The sequence below is a fragment of the Melozone crissalis genome, unplaced genomic scaffold (assembly GCF_028551555.1).
Source record: "Melozone crissalis strain CALT ecotype California unplaced genomic scaffold, PUWL_Pcris_2 ptg000005l_1, whole genome shotgun sequence".
NCBI lineage: Eukaryota > Metazoa > Chordata > Aves > Passeriformes > Passerellidae > Melozone > Melozone crissalis.
The window spans coordinates 34,748,629-34,773,652 of record NW_026535783.1 but is presented as its reverse complement, the minus strand read 5'-3'; the positions used below and the strand labels follow the sequence as shown (position 1 = coordinate 34,773,652).

Genomic DNA, 25,024 nt, shown 5'->3' with positions numbered 1-25,024 from the left:
CAGTGTCATTATACTATAAACTATATATTAGTAGTTACAGGGAGAAGGACATGGATAGATTTATTTCTAAATTTCTTGTCTATTTTGCATGTGAATTTAAGCATTACTATGATGCTGGTATTTGTATTTTAACTGTTGGATAGTGTTCCTCTCACTATTATCATCATACAGGTTATGCAATAAAATTCTTCTTCAGGAAAAAGTCCTGTATTCTAAATAATATATTTTATTATTAAAGTTTGTAGAAAAACTGCTCTGACCTTATTTTCAGGTGTGCTTTCTTCAGAAAGTATTGCTTTCTACAATTATTTACCGAACCACACAATTAGAGTTTCCTGTGCTTGATATTTCAAAAAGACAGCTTTGTTGTGGGTTCCTTTTTTATTGCCAATAGTGTTGCTTCAGCCAACAGCAACTATGTGACCCAGAGGAACTTCAATGAGAAGAGAGGGAATATGAAGAAGTTCTAATTTCCTCCATCCTACCATCTGGTACAGCACATGCTGTCAGTCACAGGACAGGCAAGCCATTCCACAGTACCAGGAGCGAGACAGAAATGCTTGTGCTAGATGTTCTGATACAGAAAACAAATTTAAATTTTTTTTCGACATCATTGTGCCTTGAGCAGTGTTCAATACTATATTTGAAGAGTCCCAGTAAGTGACCAGAATTTTTTCTGTATCATCTGAGTAGCGCAAAATGGAGAAATTAGGGACTGTTAAAGCATATTAAGAATTTGTTAAGCAGAGTGAGTATCTATGAATACTTACATCTTCATGTCAATCCTGTATATACTGATCTTTGAAATTCTGAGAAATTAAAATGTTATGCTTCATGGTTGCTTTAACACACTTTGTTTTCAAAAGAGCAAATTAAATCTTGTTTTGTATTTCTGATGCAGTTTCAGTTCAGTCCTAATATAAGCAAGAAAAGACGTGAAGACCTTTCAAAATCATAGAACCGTAGAATAGTTTGGGTTTGAAAGGATCTGTAAAGGTCAGGAACATCTTTAACTAGAACATGTTTCTAGGGCCCCATCCAATCTGGGGCCCTAGAATATTTCCAGGAATAGGATACCTACCACCTCTCTGGGGTGCTTGTACTGGTGTTTCACCACCCTCATTGTTAAAAATGCCTTCTTTATATAATCTATCTGTAACCTCTTTTAGTTTAAAATCATTACTCCTTGTCCTATCACAATAGTTCCTACTAAAAACTGTCTCAATCTTTACTGGAAGCCCACTTTAAGAACTGAAAGGTCACAATGAGATCTCCCCTGAAACCTTCTCTTTTCCAGGTTAAACAATGCCAGCTGTCTTAGCCTGTCCTGACAGAGATGGTTTTCCATTACTCTGATAATTTCTCTTGTTCTCTTCTGGACCTACTCCAACAATTCCATGTCCTTCCTGTGCTGGGACCCCAGAGCTGGCCACAGGGTTCCAGGTGGGCTCTCCCCAGAGCAGAGCAGAGCAGAGGGGCAGAATCCCCTCCCTGCCCTGCTGCCCACGCTGCTCTGGATGCAGCCCAGGACACGTTTGGCTCTCTGGGCTGGGAGTGCCCATGGCTGGGTCATGTCCAGCCTCTCACCCACCAGCACCCCCAAGTCCTTCTGGGCAGGGCTGCTCTGCATCTGCTCATCCCCCAGCCTGTGCTGGTGCTGGGATTGTCCTAACCTAAGCGCAGCTTCTTGTACTTCATGTTATTAAATCTCAAGCTGCTCATGTGGACCTGGTTCCTGAGCTAGTCCAGGTCCCTCTGGATGACATTGCATATCTCTGGGTGACATCATCACATCACATCATCACATCACATCACATCACATCACACATCACATCACATCGATCATCTAAACACGTCAACTGCACCACTCAGCTGGATGTCATCTGCAAATTTGTTGAGGGTCCATTTGATCCCACTGCTTATATAATTGAGGAAGATACTTAATAGCACTGTTCCAATACATACCCCTGAGGCACACCCCTTCTCACCAACTCCCATCCAGATATTGGGGCATTGACCAGTATTCTGGGGATAACACCATCCAGCCAGTTCCTTATTCACTGACCCCTCCAGCCATCAAATCACACTCTCTCCATCTCAACAAGAAGTATGTTGTGGGGAATCATGTCAAAGGCTTTACAGAAATCCATACATATGAACCCTTTCCTTACCTGTTCATGGAGTTATTCCACTGTAGAAGGCCACTAGGCTGAGCAGGCAGAACATTTCCATGGAGAAGATCTGCTGGCTGTCCTGAAACATCTCCCAGTCTTCTTCGTGCCTTAGCATAGTGTGTTGGGTTTTCATGGTCAGGTTTTGGTAGTATGGTGCTACAGGGCTGGCTGCTATCAGAAGATGCTAGAACCTTCCTCCAAGTCTGGGAGAGCCAATGCCAAGGCTGGGTCAGTCAGAAATGGTGGCAATGCTTTTGTTATATTTAATAATGAAATAAAAGTTATAGTGCAGCTGTAGTTGTCACCAGAGAAGAGTAGGGTAAGGACATGCAAGAGGAACAACTCTGCACACACCAAGATCAGTGCAGAAGAAAGGGGAGGAGGTGCTCCAGGTGCCAGAACTTAGGTTCTGCTGGAGCCCATTGTGCAGGCCATGGGGAGGCAGCTGTGCCTTTGCAGCCCGTGGAGCTCCAAACCCAAGCGGATGCAGAGATCCACTTATAGCTTCACCTTGGCCTTCCTCAACCCACCCCTATACAAATGGAGTATGTTCCTATTCTCAGGCTACCTGTCCCTGCTTTTGCTATGCATTTGCTTCTTTCCCTTTAGTTTTACCAGCAGTTCCCTGATTAGCCATTCTAGACCCTTTTCATCCTTGCCTAATCATTTACGCCTGGGCGTAGAAAGATATTGTGCACTATGGAAGGCATCCTTAAATATCTACCAGCTCTGTTTTTCACCCTTGTCCCTGACATAAGTTTCCCAAGGAGCTGCTATTGACTAAGCCCTTGAAGAGCTGGAAATTTGCTTTCCTAAAGCTCAGGGTCCTGACTTTGCTCTTCAACTGACTCATATCCATCAGGACGGTGAATTCCATTCGTGTATGATAACTGCAGCTGGGGTTGCTTCTAATCTTTAGGTAACCAATTATTAGTTTACTTGCATTGATGACCTATGGGTCCAGGAATACATTCCCTCTGGAAAGGCTTTCTATGGTCACAGGAGTTATAACTGGTGCTATTTCTCTTCTTTGCTTATCTGAAAAATATAATTATAAATAGTTCTCTCTTAAATTGTTTAATAATGCTAACAGGTGTGACTTTAAAAAACCCCTTGACATGATCAGGGATTTATTAGGCACTAACATTAGTCACCTATGATTTTCAAACACAACGGTATCCAGAACAGACATAAATAACTTTTTACACATTAATACAATTCCAATTGATATTTTAAAACTGTGATTCAATAATTGGAAAATTTTCAGTCTCTTTTGTCCTCTTTTAGTTGTCTGTCCAGTCCTCTTCATCAAGCCATACATTTAGTAGGAAAAACAGGGGCACAAGCTCTATGCATGTGTGGAAACTTCAAAATAAGTGCCCACTGGGCATTTTCATATTACTTCTTGTTTTTGTGATCAGTGACTGACACATCTCAAAGTCATTACCTGGTAGGTGGGAGACCAGCCATCTCTATAGAAATGTAAAATGTTAGGTTGCTTTACCAGTACATTATTCTTCAAATCCATATGCTTCCAAACCTGTCTTGTTTCATTGCTATTTTTTTTTTAATGCATGTGACAATTATAAATAAAAAATGTAATCAAATGTACCAGACATTAGCTTCCCGGTGGTTTCAGCATCCAGTAAGGCACTGGAAGAATTCACCCACAGGTCCTTCCTGTCTTATTAAATGGGACTATAAAGAATCTGTTGAATCTTTATGTCTGTAAGATTTTTTATAGGTTGCAAAGGAGCCACATATCATATTTATTAAAAATGTTTGTAAGTTTTGCTAAAAATGGAATTTTATTTGTGAAGGTTTTTCAGGACCACAAAGCAGACAGAAGTACTATAATTGTGGGATTAACCTGGAACCAGGAAGCCAACTTCTGGTAAATTTTTCATTTTAAATCACTAAGAAGAGTCCAATGGACTGTAATTGGGCCATCATTTCTGTACATACATTTTTCAGTATCAGAAGGGGTTTTCCAATTGCTTGGCTCAGTTGCATCTCCATTTTACCTTGTCCTGCTCTGCTCAGGGCTTATATTCTCTTTGAATTTGCTTAAAGCTCATGATGAGTTGTTTTCCAGTGCAGGTGGTCAAAGTGTCAATCCATGCAAAACAACAGCTGTGTTATGGAACTGGTATAAGATGCAATATCAAACATTAACAGGAGGGGTGTGAAACCCAAAAAAAGCAGGTGCAAAGGTGTTAGGTGTCAGAAGAGATTCTCAGAGGCCTTACTGCTGCAGGAGTTCTCATAAATGTTTTAATAGTTGAGGGGCTAAAGAAGGACACAGATCTATGTTAGGAAATAGGATTATGAAGTTAAGCATGGGAAAATGTGCCAGTTGATCCCACTCTTGACACTGTGCTTCCAAAGCCTTCTAATTTATACGGCAGCATTTTAAAACCACTTCACTATCAGAATAAGTCAGCAGCTAATAATAACAGTCCACTTCACTGGAGAGATGACCTGTGCTTACCTCCATGCTGTGGTGCCAGTGACCTTTCCTTTACCTTTCACATTAGTTCAGTAAAAGTAGTATCACCTTTCACAGTCTAAAACGTTTTTGTAATAGGGAATGACAGACAAGTAGTTTTACAGCATAAGGGAAGACTTAACAATGACCAAAGGGGCATAATGTGAGCATTAAAACGTGGCTATATTATTACAAAAAGCATGAATATAACTGTAAAAGAATTCAGTGGTAGGAAAGAATATTTGGTACTGTTCCAGCCCTGCTTTCTCTCAAAACAGCTCCAAATCTCTTTGAAAGCAAAATAGGCTTTCAAAATTCTAATAATATATCCTCCATTCGTCTGTGAGATAATCTGAGGCAGATTTTATACAGCTACTGAATAGAAGCAGAGAGCAGAACAAATACATAGTACTACCAGACTTGCATGTTTTGTCTTGCAGAAAAATGTTTCTGGTGCCAACATACCTGAATTGATGTGAATCAAAACAGTTATAGCTGGAGGGAGAGAAAAGCATGCTTTTTTCCATAAAGTACAGATGATAAGTGGTATTATTTATTCCTTAAGAAAAATAAAGTTGGAGAGTATAATTGAAATTAATGTATTTAATTTAGTACTGAATATATTTCTATCAGTTGTTAACTAATTACAGGTAGTTATATGATTGATTGACTCTTCATAGCGGTAAAAAGCTCCTAGTAAGGCTGACTGTCATTTTTATTCATCATCATTGATCAGTGATCAAGATATGAAGACAGAGATAGCCTGATCACTTGAAAGTAGACATCATCCCAGGATTTTTTTATCTCATATAAAACTCGAGTAAGATGTCTGCCTTACTAGTCCTGGATAAAAGAGCATAGAATTATACTCAATATAAAGTGGAAGAGATGTTGAATTTGTGTGGGAATTCAAAGAAGGATATGTCCCAGTGATTCCTGCTTTTGGCATCCTGAGATGCAACTCACAAGCCTGGACTTCTGTCATTCTTAACTGTATTACAAAGCAGGATGAACTCAGATTAAGAAATGAATGACTGGAAAGCTTGGAACAAATACAAAAAAAGGAGACATTTCTTCACTAGCTGTTTAGACTATTCATCTAATTAATTATTTTTACTTGTCACAGAGCCATTTACTACTGATGGAGTTTAGAAGGAGATGTGTAATTTTATGAATAATGAAATCAAATGTTATAGAGGTCATGGAAAAGTTAAAACACAGTTTCGTAAGAATAAGATTTCCAGACTTCTCTTATCTTTTACTTTGCAAAATCAACCTATGTTTTTCCTATCCATTTTCAATTGATATGTGTTCTACTGGATTCCCTATCACCTGTTATTACTGCAGCCACATCAAAGTGTTTCTTTCTGGATTAATCCAAGGTGATACTGATAGTCTTGGTTTGCCAAATTCTGTGACTCAAAATTTGAGATTCCAAGTGCCAGTTTACTCGTGCAGTGTGGATGTGGGGTAAAAGTGACCAGTGCCTGCCTGTGTGTAGAGTTTGTGTGAAGAATGTGTCTTGCCGTGACTGTGTCTGGTTACACGATGCCTGATTATATGGCTACATCACTGGGTCTGTATGCACCACAGATGGCTGCTGAGGGTTAGCTGCTGCTGACTCCTAGCTTCAGCTATGTCATATGCGGGCTGCCATGTAGTCTTGAGGCTATGATTTAATTTCATCTTGAAATACAGATGTGGTCAGTCGAAAATTATGTCTGAAGGGTGTGACCGTAATAGCAGGGGGGCTTCAAGTCTCTGGATCACATGTAGGCATCACCATTTAATGACTTGCTGTTCTTTTCTGCCTTTATGGTTTTTCTTTGAATAGACTCCTTTCATTGAAGAGAGTTGGTTTAAGGAGAGGCCAGGCTACTTCAAACTGTCTTTAATATTGCTGAAATATTTCTTATTCTCAGATATAAAATGCTCTTTGAAATAGTGGTTAGAGGCAACAAAAAAAGATATTGAGATTGGAGGACCTAATGTGCTGCTTCAGAACTGTAGAATGTTGAGCAACATTTTTCAAAAAACGGGAAGAAATGAGAAAGTTCTAAAATTATAGGTAATCTTAAATCTCAATTAATTTCATTGCCATCATTAAAGTCTTGATATACTTGTTATATTACATACCTGGAGTGGTCCTCAGCATCTCAAGACTAGAAATGAGGAAACCTGTGTTCTGCTTTCTATGATGTAATTTTTCACCTTGGTAAGTGACTTTCTGCCACTGTGTTTTTGTTCCATTATTTCCATTTGCTTGTAGTGACTATTAATTGTACTGAATCACCACAACAGAGAATTCTTACTGTGTGTTTTTTAGAGCTTTGCATCACAGAGATTTATTTCCAGTTTTTTGTGCTCTGGTAATAATGATATTAGTAGAGTAATAAACCCTAAATTGCAGATCTGTTTTACAAAAAATTAAACTCTTAGATGTTATGACATTTGAATTCTCAATAAACAGTATTATTTTACCAGAATACTGGTGAGGTGTTTGTGCTATATTCTGAGGTTGAAACAATTTGAACTGTGCTTCTTTGAACTGTGACATAGAAATAGAGATTTTCATTATTTGTGTAAATGTCATTTTCCTCAGAACTCTGCAAAGTAATTTAAAAACATGTTGTTGTAAATTCTAGAATCTAATTGTGTAAAGGTTTCATTTTATTGAGAGGTGCAATGATCTTTGGTTATGTTGCTCTTGTGAGGAACATTGTCAAAGAAAAATATGTCATGAATTACCAATTTCTCGCTCAATTGTTCTAACCTTTACAGCTTTTCCTAATCTTGATTTAGGTCTTTCAGAACTACTGCAAACCAAAAAATTAAAGAAAATAACAAAGTATTTTCATTCTGTTATTATCTGTTGTTCATCTCCAAATCCCATAATTTACTTAGAGGAAAAATTAGGAATTATGGTGTTTTGTGTGTAGTGTTGTTTTAATCAGTGCGAAGTAATTTGGGATTAATTATTGTATGTCACATTACATATATATCAAATTATTTATTTGCTCTTTTCACCACTAATGCATAGTGAGTTCAAGAGTTCCATAAAATTACTTTTTTCATTTTTCCATCTTTTCCCAGGTTTCAGTCAGTTTAAGAAATGTTCTTGCATTAGCTTGCACTCAGTATTAGGTTTTATTTGCAGTTGTGAAAATCTTGACAGCTTCAGATACATGCTGTTAATAAAAAATTTTACTCCTATGTATTTGCTCAGCAGTCATACTTTCTTTTGTTATATTCATGTTTTTATATGCTCAAAGCATTATATAGGTATTTGTAAAATGTCATGGCCACAGAAAATATTATCTGATATGGCAGATGATATACACAAATATGTCAAAGTTTTTTGTTTTGTTATTAAAAAATTATGGGGGCTGTATATGCCTCTAGCAGCAATACGTAGCTAAACAAAGATAAGTAGCTTGGATGCAATCTAGAGGGAATTGAGTAGTAAAACATCTGTTTGTAAGCTACTTATATTGATATAGGGCATAGAAATAAAAGTATAAAATGTATCTGAGCTTATACTGTTTCAGTACCATGAAACCTGATTCTACACAATTTGTCTTCTGAACAGCTGTGCTGGGACAGGCCAGATGACTGATTTTGTTAGCCATTTTTTTCTTGTTTTTTAAGAGACACAGGACAATATTTAGCAATCCAAGGGGCTTATGAAACAAGCTTTCAGCTGCATTCATGCCTATATCTACCTGAGGTACGCTGAGCCAATGGAAGAGGTCTTGATATAATTTAGACTTAGCAGCTTCCAGAAATACAAGAGCATCTTGGCTACACTGAAGACCTGGCCAGATATATTCTATGCAGGCAGGTGCAATTTTTTCTTATACACCATTAGTGTATAATAGAAAAAACCCAATCAACCAATCAAACAACCAACAAAAAACCCAAGAAAGACATAATTTCCAGGCTTTCCAGTGAAAAGCAGGTGATTGCTATGTAACCATCCTTACCAAAGATTACATGGCTGAGTAGTATTGCTAGAGTACTGCTCTCCAGAACCTGTGTCACATCTCCGTAAATTTCACATTAGGGTAATTCTACCTATAAAATGCATCTTGAAAGTCCAGCTTCACTGCAAGCTTTCTAAGGTATTCATTTTTATATTTATCAGACACCTAATAAGAACAACATAATTCAATGGATGCCCTAAGGTTACTCAGTCACAGACTGGATGGAGTAGTGCAAAATAGCAATGAAGCACCAAGAGCTATAAGAATTTACAGCCTCATGCTCTTAATTGCACCAACAAGTTCTTAGAAAGTAGCCAAATATCTATTTGTACAAAATCTTGCTCACTGTACACGCAACATATGTGCCATTCCTTAGCTTTCTTATACAAGTCAGGAAAAGACCACTTGCCTGTCTGATTATTTTACTAGTATTAGCTTTATTTTCAATTTGGTTTTGCATGTTTATGTCAAAGCACAACATAAAACTTCCTAGAAAAACTGTTATAAAATAGGGAGAATAGAATCCTTTGGGAAGAGATATAGTCAAAATTTTTCCTGTTAGCTTTGTCACTACCTGAAGGAAAGTAAATTAAAAACCCATGTGAGTCCAGTAGTGCTATAAGAAAGGAAGGAAGAGAAGGAAGGGAAACTTTTCTGTAATCCTGTCAAGCCACAAAGCAGTGGCCTATTTTGTTGAATTGTTGACAGTGTCCTCAGTTGTAGGTTTGTATACTATCAGTGTCATACACATGTAGTTTGTGAAGTTGCAAGAAAAATAACTTTTATAGTGGATATTTTGCAACAATATGCTGCACTAGACGTGGTCTAATTCGAGACGGGATATGTCACAGTGTGCAAAGTAGTCTTATCTACATTGTGAATTTCACAAATATGGGGATATTCTTTATGAAACTCCTGCTTCAAGAAGACAAATCCAGATCCAAGTTGCAGGGTTCTCCTGCTGGTAGGCAATTGTTCACAACTGCTGTACTTCTCAGTGCCAAAAATAGCAAGAATCTTGTGCCCTTTGGTGAAGTTACTCTGTGCCATGACAAAAAAGATTTTCCACCATTTCTGTTTGCAAGGCAAAAAACCACAGAGGTGCTTATTCCTGGTTTCATAATGATGGCTCACAAATTGCAAATCTTCTGACCTCTCCTGCTGAGGTAAAAGTATCTTTTTGGCTATAACATTATGTCTTCCACTTAATTTATTAGTAAGCTGATTTCTGGCTGACATTTCATGAAAGTCTTTTTTCCAAGCTTATCAGGCTATCTCTGCTTGATCTGGTGTAGAACACAGATTGTTGTCGTTGCCCAGCCCCAGTATATATATGGTGAAATAATTTCATCATCAATCATCCAAATGGGGTGATTGTAAAAAATTGGAACTACAGAACCACATCCTTTTATTTCTATTATTTTCTCCCACAATTTCTTTATTTTGCATCTGTCAATATTGCATCATTACTTGGTTCTCTTGTGCTGATATTACCTCTTCAAACATCCTTGAGAATATTTTCTTTTGAAGTGAATGGTTACTATTTTATCAATGTAAAATGAAATAGCCGATGTATTATGATTCTTTGTTTGAGCTGTCATCTTTGTTTATAATATATATTTTAAGTTGCTGCAGAATAAAATTTCCATATCTTTTGGATGTTTTTCCTACATCCCATTTTGGAAAATAGTGATTTATTCTGGGTTTTAGAATGAGTTTGAATTCGCTCAAATGGGCATACTCAGTTTTTTGAACCAGAAGAGTAACTTCACAAGATGCATTGTGTTGTCATGGCAAACCAGAATCATAGTACATGCTTAAATCATAATTAAGATGGTACTGTCTGAAGAGTATTTCTTCTGAATAGTATTGCTATGCACCTTGAAGCAGAAATGAAAAAATGTGTTTGGCTTTGTCTCTATTCTGTTGTAAGAGTAAACAATATTGATAATTTCTTGGTGAAGGAACAGAATATATCTTTAAAGAGCCTTTTGATAGGTTCAAAGGCACTCTGTCTCCAAACATGCTGGATAGGTTAGTTAATGTCCATATGCTACTGACATTGCTGTTCTTCCTCTTCTAATGGTTTTTAATTGAAACATGTGAAGAGTACACCCTCAAGGCAAGTGACTGGACCAGTTTAAGTCAATGAAAAATCTTTAATTGACCTTTGGTAGAGCCTAGCTTTCCCTTATGAAGTGCATCCTTAATTTACAAGTTTTGGAAATTTGGATATGACATGACTTTATGATGGCAAAGCTTATGATAGCAAATAATATATGCAGAGTGTGTAGCTGCAGCATCAAAGCTATGAAAATTTAACATGAGTAATCAATGTGATTTTAATTTTTGGGACAAAAGACATATTTGGCTTTAGCCCAGGAAATCCTTAATTGTGTACTTAATTTCATGCATGTGACTCTTCTGTTGGCTTAGAATAACTCCTATATTTAGACTTAAATACATAATTCACATTCTTAGGGATTTTAACTGGATGATGATAGTCCTGTCCTCATTACTATGTAATTCTTCAATCACCTGTGAATGATCAATACCTGATACTTCTGTGAACATTTTATGTGTTGCACGTATTTTGTAAATATTGAATAAAACTGGTTTCCTCAGTTTTTTTGTAGAGCTAATGAAAGATTTATACATACAAAAAAACTGCTTTAATAACAAGCAAAGTCCCTTTCTATGAACTTCTAATACCAAGATTATCATAGCTATATTTACATTATTAGACACTAAATTTTAGCTTTTTGGATGATGAACAATGAAAGGGGACAATGTTAAGCTTCCAAGAAAATTGTTTGGTATAAGGATAACAGTGTTTGTTGGTGGATTAACTCTACAAAATATTTACGATTTTAGCACTGCAAAATCAGAACGATGACATCACAGTGAAGGCTGTCTTTCACTTACATTTCTTGGGTATAGCTTACCAAGATCCAATCAGTGAGAAATGCCTCTGCCCTATTTAAGGTGCAAACAAACATCATATGCTGAAGTTAACAGCACAGATTTTATTTAACAATCAGTGTGAGGCAGAAAGAAAGAAGTGGAAAAGGCAGAGGGGAAAGAGAGATATAAAGTAGAAGATATTTGCCACCCACGAATCCAGCAGCATCCCACTGGTCCTTAACCACCCTGGGATTCTTGGTAGTGGGGTTCTTAATGTCTTTCAAAACTCTTATACACTACTTATACAATTTAGCAAGCAAAGCAATTAATGCTTATTGGCTACACTGTTCTCTTATTCTAATAGTCGTGTGATTATCTCACTTGTAATGATTGTAAAGTCTATGTCCTTAGTTTTTCTCTTCTTTTGAGCTGGGTTTCTTGGGTCAGCGGGTTGTGAGTCGGTGCTCATGATCTTCCCCTGCAGGAATTACCTTTTATCCAGATGAACATAATTTCAGCACAGTTGCTGAGCTGGCTTTCCTGGAGCCCATAAATTCTGCTTTCTTTGTTGTCATTATCAGTGATAGATTCTTCACCCAAAGCTTTGTTAACCTACCCCAAGAGATAACACTCAGACAATAGCACCATCTTAATCTTATCTCAAGCTCCTGTAGTGGTGGCTTAATTTACCATCCAAATTCCAGGTATCCACAGAGGTCTTTTTAGAGGGGCTTCAGTGATTATGGATGCTATCCATACCATAGCTTGGGGTGAGCTTTTTCTGCCTGGTGATAAGCATATGAGCAGTTGCCTCTTTGCAGAGTTTACCGCAGTGTGAATTTTTTCTGGATGCATTGTCCAGGATGTAGTACCCAATCTCACCTCCACCAGGCCTGGAGTCAGCGCCATCCTGTCACTGATGTCACCTCCACCAGGTCTGGAGTCAGTGCCATCCTGTCACCGATCTCTCCTCCACCAGGCCTGGAGTCAGTGCCATCCTGTCACCGATCTCTCCTCCACCAGGTCTGGAGTCAGTGCCATCCTGTCATTGATCTCTCCTCTGCCAGGTGTGGAGCTAGTGCCATCCTGTCACTGATGTCACCTCCACCAGGCCTGGAGTTAGTGCCATCCTGTCACTCCCTTCTGTGCTTATCTCATCTCCTGGCAAAGTCCTTCCCCTTAACAGTGCTTGAGACAGACAACTGTGATCTTTAAGGCGTTGCACAAGATACAACCAAATGAAGTGCTGTTTGATTTCATGTATTTTTTGGCTTCAGAGGGTTTTGTCACAAGACACATGAAATTAGTACTCTATTTCTAAGCCATTGGACTGACTGTTGAATGCCTTTGCCTTATGAAGTTTAAGAGTCCAGTTTAGCAGTCTGATGGTGAACTGGGCTATAAATATACAACTATATCTTTGTGAAAGATATATTCTGCCTCTAAAGATTCTTGTACTAAGTTTCTGTAATTGCTGCTTTTATCCATGAATGTCAGTGAGATTAGAGAAGAGTTTACGCTTACAGCTCAATGAAAGAAAAGATAGGCACTTGGTTTGAAGTCACCATATCTAAGTGGATGACTATGCAGTTTTCTCCTAGGGTGTTTCTTTTTCATATATGTCCTACTGTGTTCAGCAGGTTAATAATGAATGTCAATCTATGTGAAACAATATATGTGATAGCCTATATTACTGAAGTGGTACAAATTTTCTCTGATGTCTCTTCTGAAATTTCTGGGCAAAAGTGTAATTTGTAATCCATGGATAGACATTCCTTTGCATATCTTATCATGTATTGACTTTGATGGGTTGCAGTTTCTGCTATTTACATTTCACTGGAAATTATGGTGTTTCAACACAATGTTGCACCTTTTAATGTGTTGATGCTAAGTAGTAGGCAATTCATGGTAAATAAGCATGCAACCTTATGTGCAAATCCCTTATACAGCAAAAAAGCAGAAGAAAAATAAAATCACACCCATTAATCAAATAATAGTTCAGTTCAGGACATGTCCTCTTCTTTCAACTGGAGGTTTAACTGCCAGAGAGAAAAAGAGGAGGTGGACCTCTACAATGTTATCTGAAATAATTCTATGAACAAAATTATGAATATAAATGCTGCAGTTTGTCAAAGAAAAGTAACAAGAATGATTAAACATAAGTACCACAATAAGTCTGTCAAGGTAGCTAGACTATTAAATATGGCTGTTTTTTAAAAATGGAACTTGCATAAAGTCTATATAGTGATTGATTCAAAGTTGCATCATAAAGGAAAATAGTAAAAATTAATGTTAAACAAAAATTAATGATAACTTAAAAATTATATAGGACCCATGCTTGTTTGAAAATGAAATGTTGCAAAAGGTGCAAAAATCCATCAGTCCTTTAAGAAGAAATAAAATACAGAGTGTTTTCTTCAGAAAATATAGTACACAGCTACCATAATTTCCAATGCATCATCTATCAAATGCATTTGTTGGTAACATATAATGAAGATATTAAATTAAAAACTCCATTAGGTTTCAACATACTCTAGAAAATGGACAGCTTTGTTAAATATAACCCTAAAAGTACAAGTACTGAGGGCTTGCAGCATACACAATACAACTTGGCTCCAAGTGTTCTGTGGCATGCTGAGCCAAAATTTGTATTGATTGAGTAGATGGCCTTGTGTTTTGTTTGTACATTTTTATGGGAATACAAACTGCTGAAAGTGTATATTTTAATCTAACCAAGTATTAAAGTATTAAACCAATCTATATACCAATCTATACTATTTGAAAAATGAAAGAAACAACTATATATCTTAAAAAAAGTAATACTGCTATATTAAGATAGCTTTTAATATTTAATTCAATAAAGCAATTTCAGGGAAGACTAGTTGAAGAAATATAAATTTACCATCTAATCTTAATGTTACCAAGTTATTTCAGTGTGATGGGTGCCTACATGTAAAAGTAAAGTGTTTAGGAACTTGAGTGAACAGTAAAGAAAGTATATTTTCACATGTATCTGCTACTCTGTATTTAGAGGTTGCGGCTTTTCTTCTTTGGGGGTGGTTTGAGAATATTTATGGGTGGTATTTAAGCTTGTGGGATATTATTTTAGTTCTGTACTTGCAAAATTTTTGGGAGGAGAGTTTGTTGAAATACATGTATCAGCAGTTTTAGTAAGTTATTCTGAGTTGAGAAAAACTTAAAATATTTGCTCAGGATTTGCAATTGTGGTAATGATTTAAAACCACAAAGTTATTTCAGTATAAAGATGGTGTCAGTCGTTTTCCATACTGTCCTATTGCTACATTCTAGAAGAGTTGCTGTGCTTTCTGTTTTTCTGGAAAATAGATTCAGTATCTGGAAAATTTACAGGGTACGATGGAATGTTCATTGCTCTTAGTCAGTCCCCAAAATGACAAAATGGTTGGAAAGTAAAAAGTGTAACAATAAAATGCGTCTGCCTGCTCTGAATCTGTGGTGAGACAGATCCATGGTAATGACTCACCAGGACAGTGGTGAGTGGGGGGGAGATTTTGAAATTATGCCTTTTACTTCAGGAATTCTGAACCTCTATTTTGTTTTTGAAAGATAAACTTCATTGTGTAGTCGTGTGTAATAGGATAGCTTCAGTAAACCTTATGAGCTTATGAGGTTGTAACTGGAAAAAAAGAAACAGCAAGCAAATAGCACCCAAAAAATCCCAAACCAAACAAGAAACCTACATCCCACAAAAAAACCCCAACAACCACAAAAAACCCCAACACTACCAAAAAAACCCCAAGAAAACCCAAACCAACAAAAAAAAACACCCAAAAAACAGGACAAAAAATCACCCACCAAAAAACCCCACAAAAAGCCTCCATCAAAAAGCCCCTAAAGAAACTAGGTATGTCACAGCACTATGTTGTGAATTGAAGATTTTAAATACCAAAGGTTAAATTAAGATAAAAGTCTACCAGGATTGCAATAACAAGGAGCTGGGATAGATTATATAAAAAAACCTCCAGGTCTTAATTCTTAATAAAGAATTAAAAATAATTGTCAAGGATTCATAATTTACTTTAGTACTTTATCATTTGTTCATATTTTATCTTTTACACGTGTTCTGCTCACCTTGGAAGTTATAAATGTGTTTGGTTAGAGGTTTTTTTTCCTATATTCTAAGGTACCTTCAGGTAAAGGCCAAGGAAATTTTTTGCCGCTTTTTTTTTCTGTATCATGATCTGTAGAGTTTGGTTGTGGGGGTGACTGATGATTAGAATCTCAGAAATACAATTTCTATTCTATAATACTTTTTTTGTTAACATTTACACTCCTTTGACATTCACTTTAGCTAGCTGCATGGTTTTATGAAAACGGGTAGAGTGCATAATTGATTCACTACACAGAGAACTCTATTCAACATATTAATTTCTTTAACAGGTATATTTTATATTTGTACTTAATCTTCATTGCATTTAGTGTTTGTTACATAAAAATAGAATTCTTTTGAAAATTATTTCAATAAAATATCTAGCGTACTTTATTATATATTTAGTTTGCAGTATGGAAGATGAGTTTTTAAAGATATTTGAAAAATATCTGGACCTAATTATCTGTTGGCTTAAATTGATAGTTTCATTTTCTAATCATGTGCTAGTAATACACTCTCAGTGCACAGTAGAGTTATAGTGAAGGCAATCTTTGTAATTTTGATAGGAGTTATCAAATCTTTGATTTTGAGAATGGTAACTTATTAGTTATAAAAATTGTCTTTTATTACCTCAGAACCAACTAATTTTCTGGTTCCAGACCTGTCATTTAAACCTGTAGGGTTTTAAAGAATAAAAATTTCATCCAATCCTCTGATGCTGTTGGAAAGTTGATGAACAATTTGGGAAGGTAGGGATTTCTGAATTGCTTTTTTTATAAAATGATGACTAAGAGACAAGGCTGGAAAATGTCTGAGTAAAAAAAATGAATTCTTATCTTTCTAAGTGCTTTTAGAGGAATAAAAATGCTTGATGAATGAAATGTCTTCTTGTATTTGCAAAAAGTAACTAAAATAAAGCACCACTTCTTTCTAGCTAAGTAACCTGAAACAGCTCACGTATGTGGATGTGTCGGCAAACAAGTTCCATTCTATTCCAATTTGTGTGCTCCGGATGTCTAATTTGCAGTGGTTGGATATTAGCAGCAACAGCCTGAAAGATCTGCCGGAAGACATAGACAGGTAGTTTATATTTTAATTCAATGACAGGTATAGGAACTCTAAAGTGAATTTAGAAAGTAAAAAGCTTCCAAGAGACGCTGTTGGTAGAAAGTCACATTTGGAATGCACATCAAGTACGTTTGCATAAAAATATTTCTGTTATTGATGGACTGGGACTGAGAACAAAAGCTAATTTTACTACCTTGTTGGTGACAGTCAATTAACAAAACATATTTTTTGCTGCTTTGATAATAATTTGTCATTTTATCTAGACATTGGTTTTTTTGGGAAGTTCACCAGATATACTCTGCTCCAGTTCCAGCACAGGGAATTCACCATATGGAATTGGCAGCAGTAACTCTCAGGAGGGTAGATGGGGAGGAGAAAGTGAACTAAAGCATTTAAGTTACTCAAAGAGCCTGATAAACTTTTGTTAGTAAAGAAGAAAAATATTGGTAAAATTCAAAAACCACATTGACAATCCTCCCCTTCTACTCTGAAGGAAATACAAATGTATACACATATACTCAATCTCCCAGTTTAGATAACCACTTTGAACGAGTTTTTAAAGAATCATTCTGATCCCTTTACTGGGACTTGCTAGCTGAGAAGCCACTTTTCTTATCCCTGAGCTTAACTACTCACTCTAGAGTGCTGCAGCAACTTGGTTTATGAAACTTTACCTAGCCTTAAGTGAAAAAAACCAGACATATTACCAAGTTTATTAAAAAAATATTCAAGATTATTTATTTATCTGGGAAAAGAAATTCCTGAGGCAGAATAGACTTCACAGAAAACCCATTCACTCCTAACTTTTGCAAGGCCTTTTTTGCTGGGCAAAAAGACTTTTCTGGGACATGGTGTAATCACAGATTATTCTGACAGCAGCACTGGTCTTAACTTATGTTAGTAATTCTCAACAAACAACATAAGCTTGCTGTTTTTTCCCAAGGGACCTGACCAGAGATTTAACTAACTTCAAAGAGTTCCTAAGAGGATATTTTTCTTTTAAGGAAGGATACCCTCTCAACTTATAGACCTTTTTTCTCCCTGTAACCTATATTCCCTTAGCTTCAAATTATTCTCTTTCTACATTTTATCTTCTCCATTTTGTACTGAGATGTCAGATTTGATGCTAGAATATCATAATCAGACAATAAAAAATGAGATTTTCTTTGTTTGACTTTGGGCTCATGTGTATTCAGAAGACTAAAAAACGTCAGGACAAACCCTGCATCAGTAAACTAATACTCTCATGATTTTAATGCTTGTGGTGTCAAAGAACCTCTGTGAATTATCATTGTCAGTAATACCATTACAACAATCTATGATTAATAAAGATGAGTTGACAGTAAACTGAAGCCTTACTTAATATTTTTACCTGAATTCAAACAAACCACACGGGCCTGATAAGCACAGCTTACTAACAGTGTTTTAAGAATGGATCCTTCCAGTCAAATAAGACAAAGTTTTTTCATCAATTTGCTATGCTCTTTGTCTTCTACCTAATATAAAGAATAAAGGCACAGACACAAATTTCTATTGCATTGGGAAAAGCCAGGGGAAATAGAAGAAAAGTTCCTCCACAAAACACTGTCATTAAATTGATTTCATTGGGACAACTTGCAAGAATCTTTTGACGAGGAGCTGGTCTTTCTCCTGCTCCCCACAGTATTAATTACTACTGAAAAACAATACATGGAGATGTACTGCCTACCACAGACATACCTAATTCATAGAAACCAGCATATGGGCAAAAGTGTGACCTGCTGGCCTGTATTTTTCATTAGTTGCAGGATGCACATGGTGAAGCTTTATATCATGTTCTGTCCACATTTTCTATATGAAAGCACAGTAAATTTTGTAACCTTTTATCCTGAGCATGCTTCTGATTACTTGTCAGAGGTATGCTATTAACACTATAGTGCTGACCCAGTTCTGAAGATTTCCATTAAAGTTGATGAAATTTTGTGAAAGTAATGTTTGAGTGACTTTTAAAGACAACAATGCCGCATGCAATTGCTCCTATTATACACAAGATCAAGTCAGTATTACTATCTTGGCTGGATGTTCCTGTTTGAAAGAAATATTTTACATCATCTCTGTCTTTGACATCTTTACAGGTTGGATGAATTGCAGACACTTCTCCTACAGAAAAACAAGTTGACTTATCTTCCACGAGCTCTTGTCAATATGCCAAAACTCAGTTTGCTAGTTGTCAGTGGGGATGACCTGGTTGAGATACCCACAGCCATCTGTGAGTCAACCACAGGTTTAAAGTAAGTAAAAGCAAGAAAGAAAAGGAAATATTCTTAAGACTATAAGGTAAGATACACCCAGAAGAAATGCTTTCAGCAGAATGTTTCTACAAATTCTGACCCAATTTATATCAGAGTGGTAAAGGAGGCACTGAAAAGATTGAAAATTACAGAGGACCTGCAGTTTCATGACTTTCATCTACCAGTTACCCCTATTGTGCATCTCTGTGTCTAAAGTGCTATTCCTGGGTAGACTGGGTCATAACAGTTCTAACTCTGGAGTTGCAAAACCGTGCTTCAGAGTGGGACCAGTAGCCTGGAATCTAGCTGCTGACAAGCTCCGTGATGACAAAAGCATCTTGCTGGGAGAGGGAGATATGGCTAGGAAAATGTTGGGTAAGGTCACATGGGTTTAGTAGTTCCTTGCTGTAAAATACCATCTTATAGGTGCATGCAGGATAGGACTAAAAGACCTAAATTGTAGTCTGCAGTTACAGGAGACATTGCATTTCTGCCGACAATGTTCATGTTTTTGATTATGGAACTGTTTCAGATTGAATACTGGATCTGGCTCAGAGAGGAGTTAGCTGTGGGTGGAATTACCTTTCCTCTCTTAGAGCTAGTCCTTGCACTGGTAGCTAGAAAGGTGCTGATAACAAACACATCAGTGTTTGAACACTGAACAGCAGTGGCACATCACAAGGCTGTCTCTCCAACTGTCCTCTAAGGAAGCACTGCAGGCTGAGGGTGAGCTGGAGACTGCGAGGGGACACAGCCAGGACAGCCGGGGACACCAGCCAGAACAGTTGACTCCAATTGGCCAGTGGGATGTTTCATACCATATGGCGTCATGCTCAGCATATAAAGCTAAAAGAAAGGAGAGCGGTGGTGGATCATGTGTTATTGAATTTTTTGTCTTCCAAAGAAACCAGCTAGATATACTGAGTCTCTGCTTCCCAGGAAGTGGCTAGACATTACCTATTGGAAAATAGAGAGGAATGTTTTTGCTTTGCTTTCCTTTTCTTCTATGCAGAGGTTTTATTTTTCTCATTAAGCTTATCTACAATTTTTTTATTTGCTATTGTCCCTTTATTTGCTATTCTGCCTAGTTGAAGAGAGGGGTAGAGAGAGGTGTTTGGTGAGTACCTGGGTCAAACAAGTCAGCTGATCAGAAATTTGCAGCGATTCATTAGAATTTTAGAAAGCCATACGATTTGTTGGAACGTGTGTTCTTTTGAAAGCAATGACTTTGAATTTTTTTTCCTTCTTGGAGTAAAAATCAGAGATTTTCAGAATGATATGCACTTATTTGCACATGATATAAGTTGTTTATGTAACCACTTAGTTTTTCACATGCAAAATGTACCTTTACATTATTTTCAGTTACAAAGTAATGCATGTCCAGTCATGTGTTGTAAAAGACGAGCAATGCAATAACCAAAAAATGGAGGCACATATTGCAGCTAAAAGATTCTGGGAAAATTCCAGGTTGCTAGGAAATATTGTTAGGATTAAGTTCATATTGCTCATTAACAGATGGGGAAATTACAGTGTAGTCAGTCAGAACCTCTGTAATAAAGAACTATACCTGTTATTACAAAGAATGATTTATGTAGATAGATGGCAAAAAGATGAACCTGATCGTTTTTATATGGAAAGTGGATTATACAGAAAGTTCAATTTGAAATCTGTATTTCTATAGTAGATGTATCCTAACTATGCCATAGTGCAAAGTTGAGGTAATGTTTTTTACATTTCTGCTTCTGGCTCTGGTAGCAATTTCCAAACTGTCATTCATGATGGCCAGTGATGTTCAGCTGCCGATACATACATTTGCATGTTAATCTCTGTCTAGATTTGTAAGTCTCAAGGACAGTCCGGTTGAAACGATTGTATGTGAAGACACTGAAGAAATTATAGAAAATGAACGTGAACGTGAGCAAGTTGAGAAAGAGTTTATGAAGGCCTACATTGAAGACCTAAGGGAAAGGGGTATGTGTAAATATGCAGTAAGCTTTCTGCAAATGCAGACATATATTGTGACAGTTCATTTTTAAGAGGACAAGCAATGCAACCTTAAACTCTATTTGTCTTTTATGGTATTAATAATGTGAATATAAATGCAGACATATATTGTGACAATTCATTTTTAAGAGGTCAAGCAATACACCCTTAAACTCTAGTTGTCTTTTATGGTATTAAATAAGACTAATAGTGAAGTGCCAAATCTGCTTTGCTAAAAGTTTGGACCCTAATTAACACCTTTGATATTGAACAAATGCATACAAAATTAATTGCGTCAGTATATGCCTTAACCTCAACTGATTGATGGTGTCCACAAAGAATATTGTCATTCTCTAGATTTACTTCTCTTGGGATTAGTATTAGTGATTTTGAATTTCTTAAGAACTGCTACTTCTCCTCAAAAAGGATAGTATATATATGAAAGCCTCATTGTATTAGTAGAATATTATTTGACAATATTATCTGCTTCAAGATACTATCTATTTAACCACTGTACAATTATAGTAAAATACCTGCTTTTATCTTTATTACATCTGAAATGTAAAGTTGCATCTGCAACTTTACATATTTCTTCATGTTGCTGTTCTGTTTTTTATTTACCATCATTGAGAAATCCTTGTTTTCTTGAGCATTCTTTAATAAGATTTGTAAGGGAAAAAGGGGAAAGTTTCCTGTGATACAGAATACGCCATAGGCTCATTTTAATTCCTTAATAGTTTGTGTGTAGAAAGGACTTTTTGTGGAATGGATCTTACAGTAGATTTTCATTCCTTGCATTTAATTTAAGTAGTCTATATAGTGGTCCTGCAAAACCTGTTAAAAGAGAAATATAAAGAAAGAGTGTGACTTCATAATACTTTTCATGTTGTCATGCCGGACTTCTGTTCCTTAACTTCTAGAAGTTGATCATATGAATATTCATTCTGTCTATTTCTAAATTGAAGCCTGCTATAAAAGTGCTGGACTCTGATAATGGTAACAACAGTGGTTAAAATGGAGGGAAGAACACAATGGAGGAAAAACTTTGGTCATAATTTGACTTTAGAGGCAGCCATAAAATATGTAGTGATGGAGTTGTATCTACAGTCTTAGGAAACGTGGAGGTATGACAGGCTGCCTGAAACCTGCCTTGACCCTATTGAGCACAGGCCAAGTTTATGCTCTTCTGGGGCAAAGCAGCTCAGGGATACCTTTTTCTTCCTTCCTAGACAGAACTTACTTCCCTGCTTTTTTATGAGGAGTTTGGATCATTAATAACTTCTGTATTTCCCACTTCGGAACTTTTGTGCTATAGATAATTCCAATTGCTGCTTTTGAAAAACAGACTGTAGAAGGAATATCTTCTATAAAATATGAACCAGCACAGAGATAATTCTTAGAGTACCTTTGAAAGAAGACCAAACCCAGCTGTTTCTGGCTAAGGACTTCATTTATTTGTGCTGGATTACATAGCTGAAGTCTGAGATTTATTTCTTTTTTCTCTTTTTGCAGAGTCTACTCCTTCCTACACTACAAAAGTAATGCTCAGTCTCCAGCTCTGAAGATAAAAAATCCCTAGATCTCTACTGAATATCTGAATAACTTTTATCCACCTGAATAGTAAACACATGAAAATATACATGGCCAGAATGACATCAAAATCATATTGAATTATTTACTTGTTTCTGTAGACTTTTCAAGTAACTACAGATAAAATAAGGAGCTGTAGAACCTTCATAAGATGCTGTTTCACATTTTAAGTCAACATGTTTGTTTTCAACTTCCCCACAACAGCCACTAATTTGCATGTAGACCTGCTGAAAGTAAATATTCACTGTAATTAAGTATACACAGGCATAGCTGAAGAATGAAGACATTGTATGTTGTAGCTGAAACAGTGAAACACAAAACGTGATCTTAGGAAGAGATTTGTTTTTATAAAAGGGGATACACTGATTTAGAAAATGAATGTGATCTATTGTTTTCTTAAGACCAAATACACATTTAAGTATTTAAATATTCAAATGAGAACACACCCTTGGTTTGCATTTATATTCTGTTCTGCAAGAAAATTGTTCTTGGAATTTTCAGTTTAGATAAGTTTCAACAGCTTTACATATAGAAACTGTAGCACTTCTCTTTTTATTCAAGTATACTTAAGTTCTAACCTGTTTTTGCAAATTCAAGTACCAATGTGAAATTTCTGTGGTAAGCAGTCTTATAGCATAGTAGTGTATAAGTAAGACTTTAAGGCACTAAGCAGTGTCAGCTAATACTATCAGCAAAATGATGTTGCAGGTCTTATATTAATGGTTTCAGATCACAGGATTTTGTGGACATTTGTTGGAATTTTCCAAGTAGTGTAAGAATGAGTTTTCTGGTAAAACATTATTTTGCTTGCTATTTAATTATCTGTTTATATACAATTATTTAAGTGTATATAGAGTAGAGTTGCAGAAACCTAGTTTTAAATGTATTTTGTTTAATAAAGCAAAATTTTTAATCTAAAAAACTTGTGACTTTGAGAATTGAGACTCAAATTAGACTCAAATTATAGATTTTAAATGGTCCTAAATTTATGAGTGCCGTTAGGTAGGACAATATTTGCATCTTCATTTTTTGTTATGGGTGATCTGTTTTCAGTTTTGTGCAGTAGAATGTCACTTAAGTAGCTATATTTAAAACACAAAGCAATGAAGGATATGTTCCTCAGGCTTCCATTTAGAAAAAGAACTTCAGATGTTTTCATTTCAACATTGTAGCATTCAATCTTTTAAAAGAAAAAAAAATTAAATAGTGGGTGTGTTATTTCCACTTACAGTCTTCTGCAGTTATATTACTATCAAAATGTAACCCACTCAAAATGGTGTCTAGGTAGTAATGCAGATTTTAAGCAAGTTCTGATCCAGAGGTAAGTTTAAAAAAGTTAGAAAAATTGGCATTGATCTGAAGCAGAATAATAGAATACTTTTTTTTTAATTATTATTATGAAGATATTGAAATAGAAAAAAATAGTGCCAAAACGATCTCAGAGAAATTAGGCTATGTGAAAATATCTTACCAAACTTTCTTTTATTGAAATTATAAATTTACTTTATTAACTATTGATATTGATGTAATAAACTTCTGTAAGACATCTATTCTGATGTTGGTTGAAATGCTATTTCTAGAATTCGCTTATAGTCTAATATGATCCACTGAAAATTATAGGAATGGAAATCACAAATCTGTGTTTATAGAATGGAGATGCAACTACAAAACACTAGGGATGCAAACACAGTTAAAACGAAAGTGCCTGTGTAAATTCTACCACCAGCAGTATTGGATAAATAACAGAAAGTACATTAATAGAGAAGTCATATTAGTCCTTAGCATTGCTGCTAATCTTACTCAAAAATTTTTTGCTGCTCACAGACAAGAGTGCTAAAAATAATTTGGAGACAGAAACAAAAAATTAGCTTAAATAAAATCCACGCATTTTAAAGTTCATTGAATAGCATTGTTCACAAGTCCATTTGCTTGTCAATATTTACAAATGCAAGATCACTGTCTAGAAGCAGGATTTTTTAATGAAGCAGGCAAACATAAGGCCAAAGACTAAAACTTGAATACACATATCTGAGTTAGAAACAAAAGGTCTGTTTTTCCATAAAAGTAACCATGGGATTACTTAAAAAACACAAATTCTCAATCGCCAGCAATCTTTAAGTTCAGGTTAGCACGTTCCTAAAAAAAAATCTGTAGCAATTAAGTAATGGAAAATGCAAATACAGGGTTTCCAAATAGTATTCTCCAACTTGACTTCAGACACCTTTCAATCCAATTATGATGGAATCACATATTGATTTCAATTGGAAGGGACATTCAAGGATCATCTATCCCAATCACTTTCTCATAGGCAGGGACATCTTTCATCAGATCAGGTTTTTCAAAGCCCTGTCCAAGCTGACTGTGAATATTTCCCATGACGGAGCACCGAAAACATCCAGTGACTCACCAATCTTGTCATAAATAATTTCTTCCTT

At 36.1% G+C, this 25,024-nt stretch overlaps 1 protein-coding gene across 1 annotated transcript in view; it reads left to right on the top strand.

Annotated features, from left to right (window-relative positions):
- The window catches only part of LRRC2 (leucine rich repeat containing 2), a 65,100-nt gene extending 42,539 nt beyond the window's left edge, over window positions 1–22,561 (top strand). The window contains exons 5-8 of the mRNA XM_054288453.1: window positions 16,613–16,758; window positions 18,861–19,016; window positions 20,851–20,987; window positions 22,512–22,561. Of these exons, the coding sequence (XP_054144428.1) occupies window positions 16,613–16,758; window positions 18,861–19,016; window positions 20,851–20,987; window positions 22,512–22,561 (489 nt within the window). The remainder of the gene's footprint in view (window positions 1–16,612; window positions 16,759–18,860; window positions 19,017–20,850; window positions 20,988–22,511) is intronic.
- The last annotated feature ends 2,463 nt before the right edge of the window (window positions 22,562–25,024 follow it).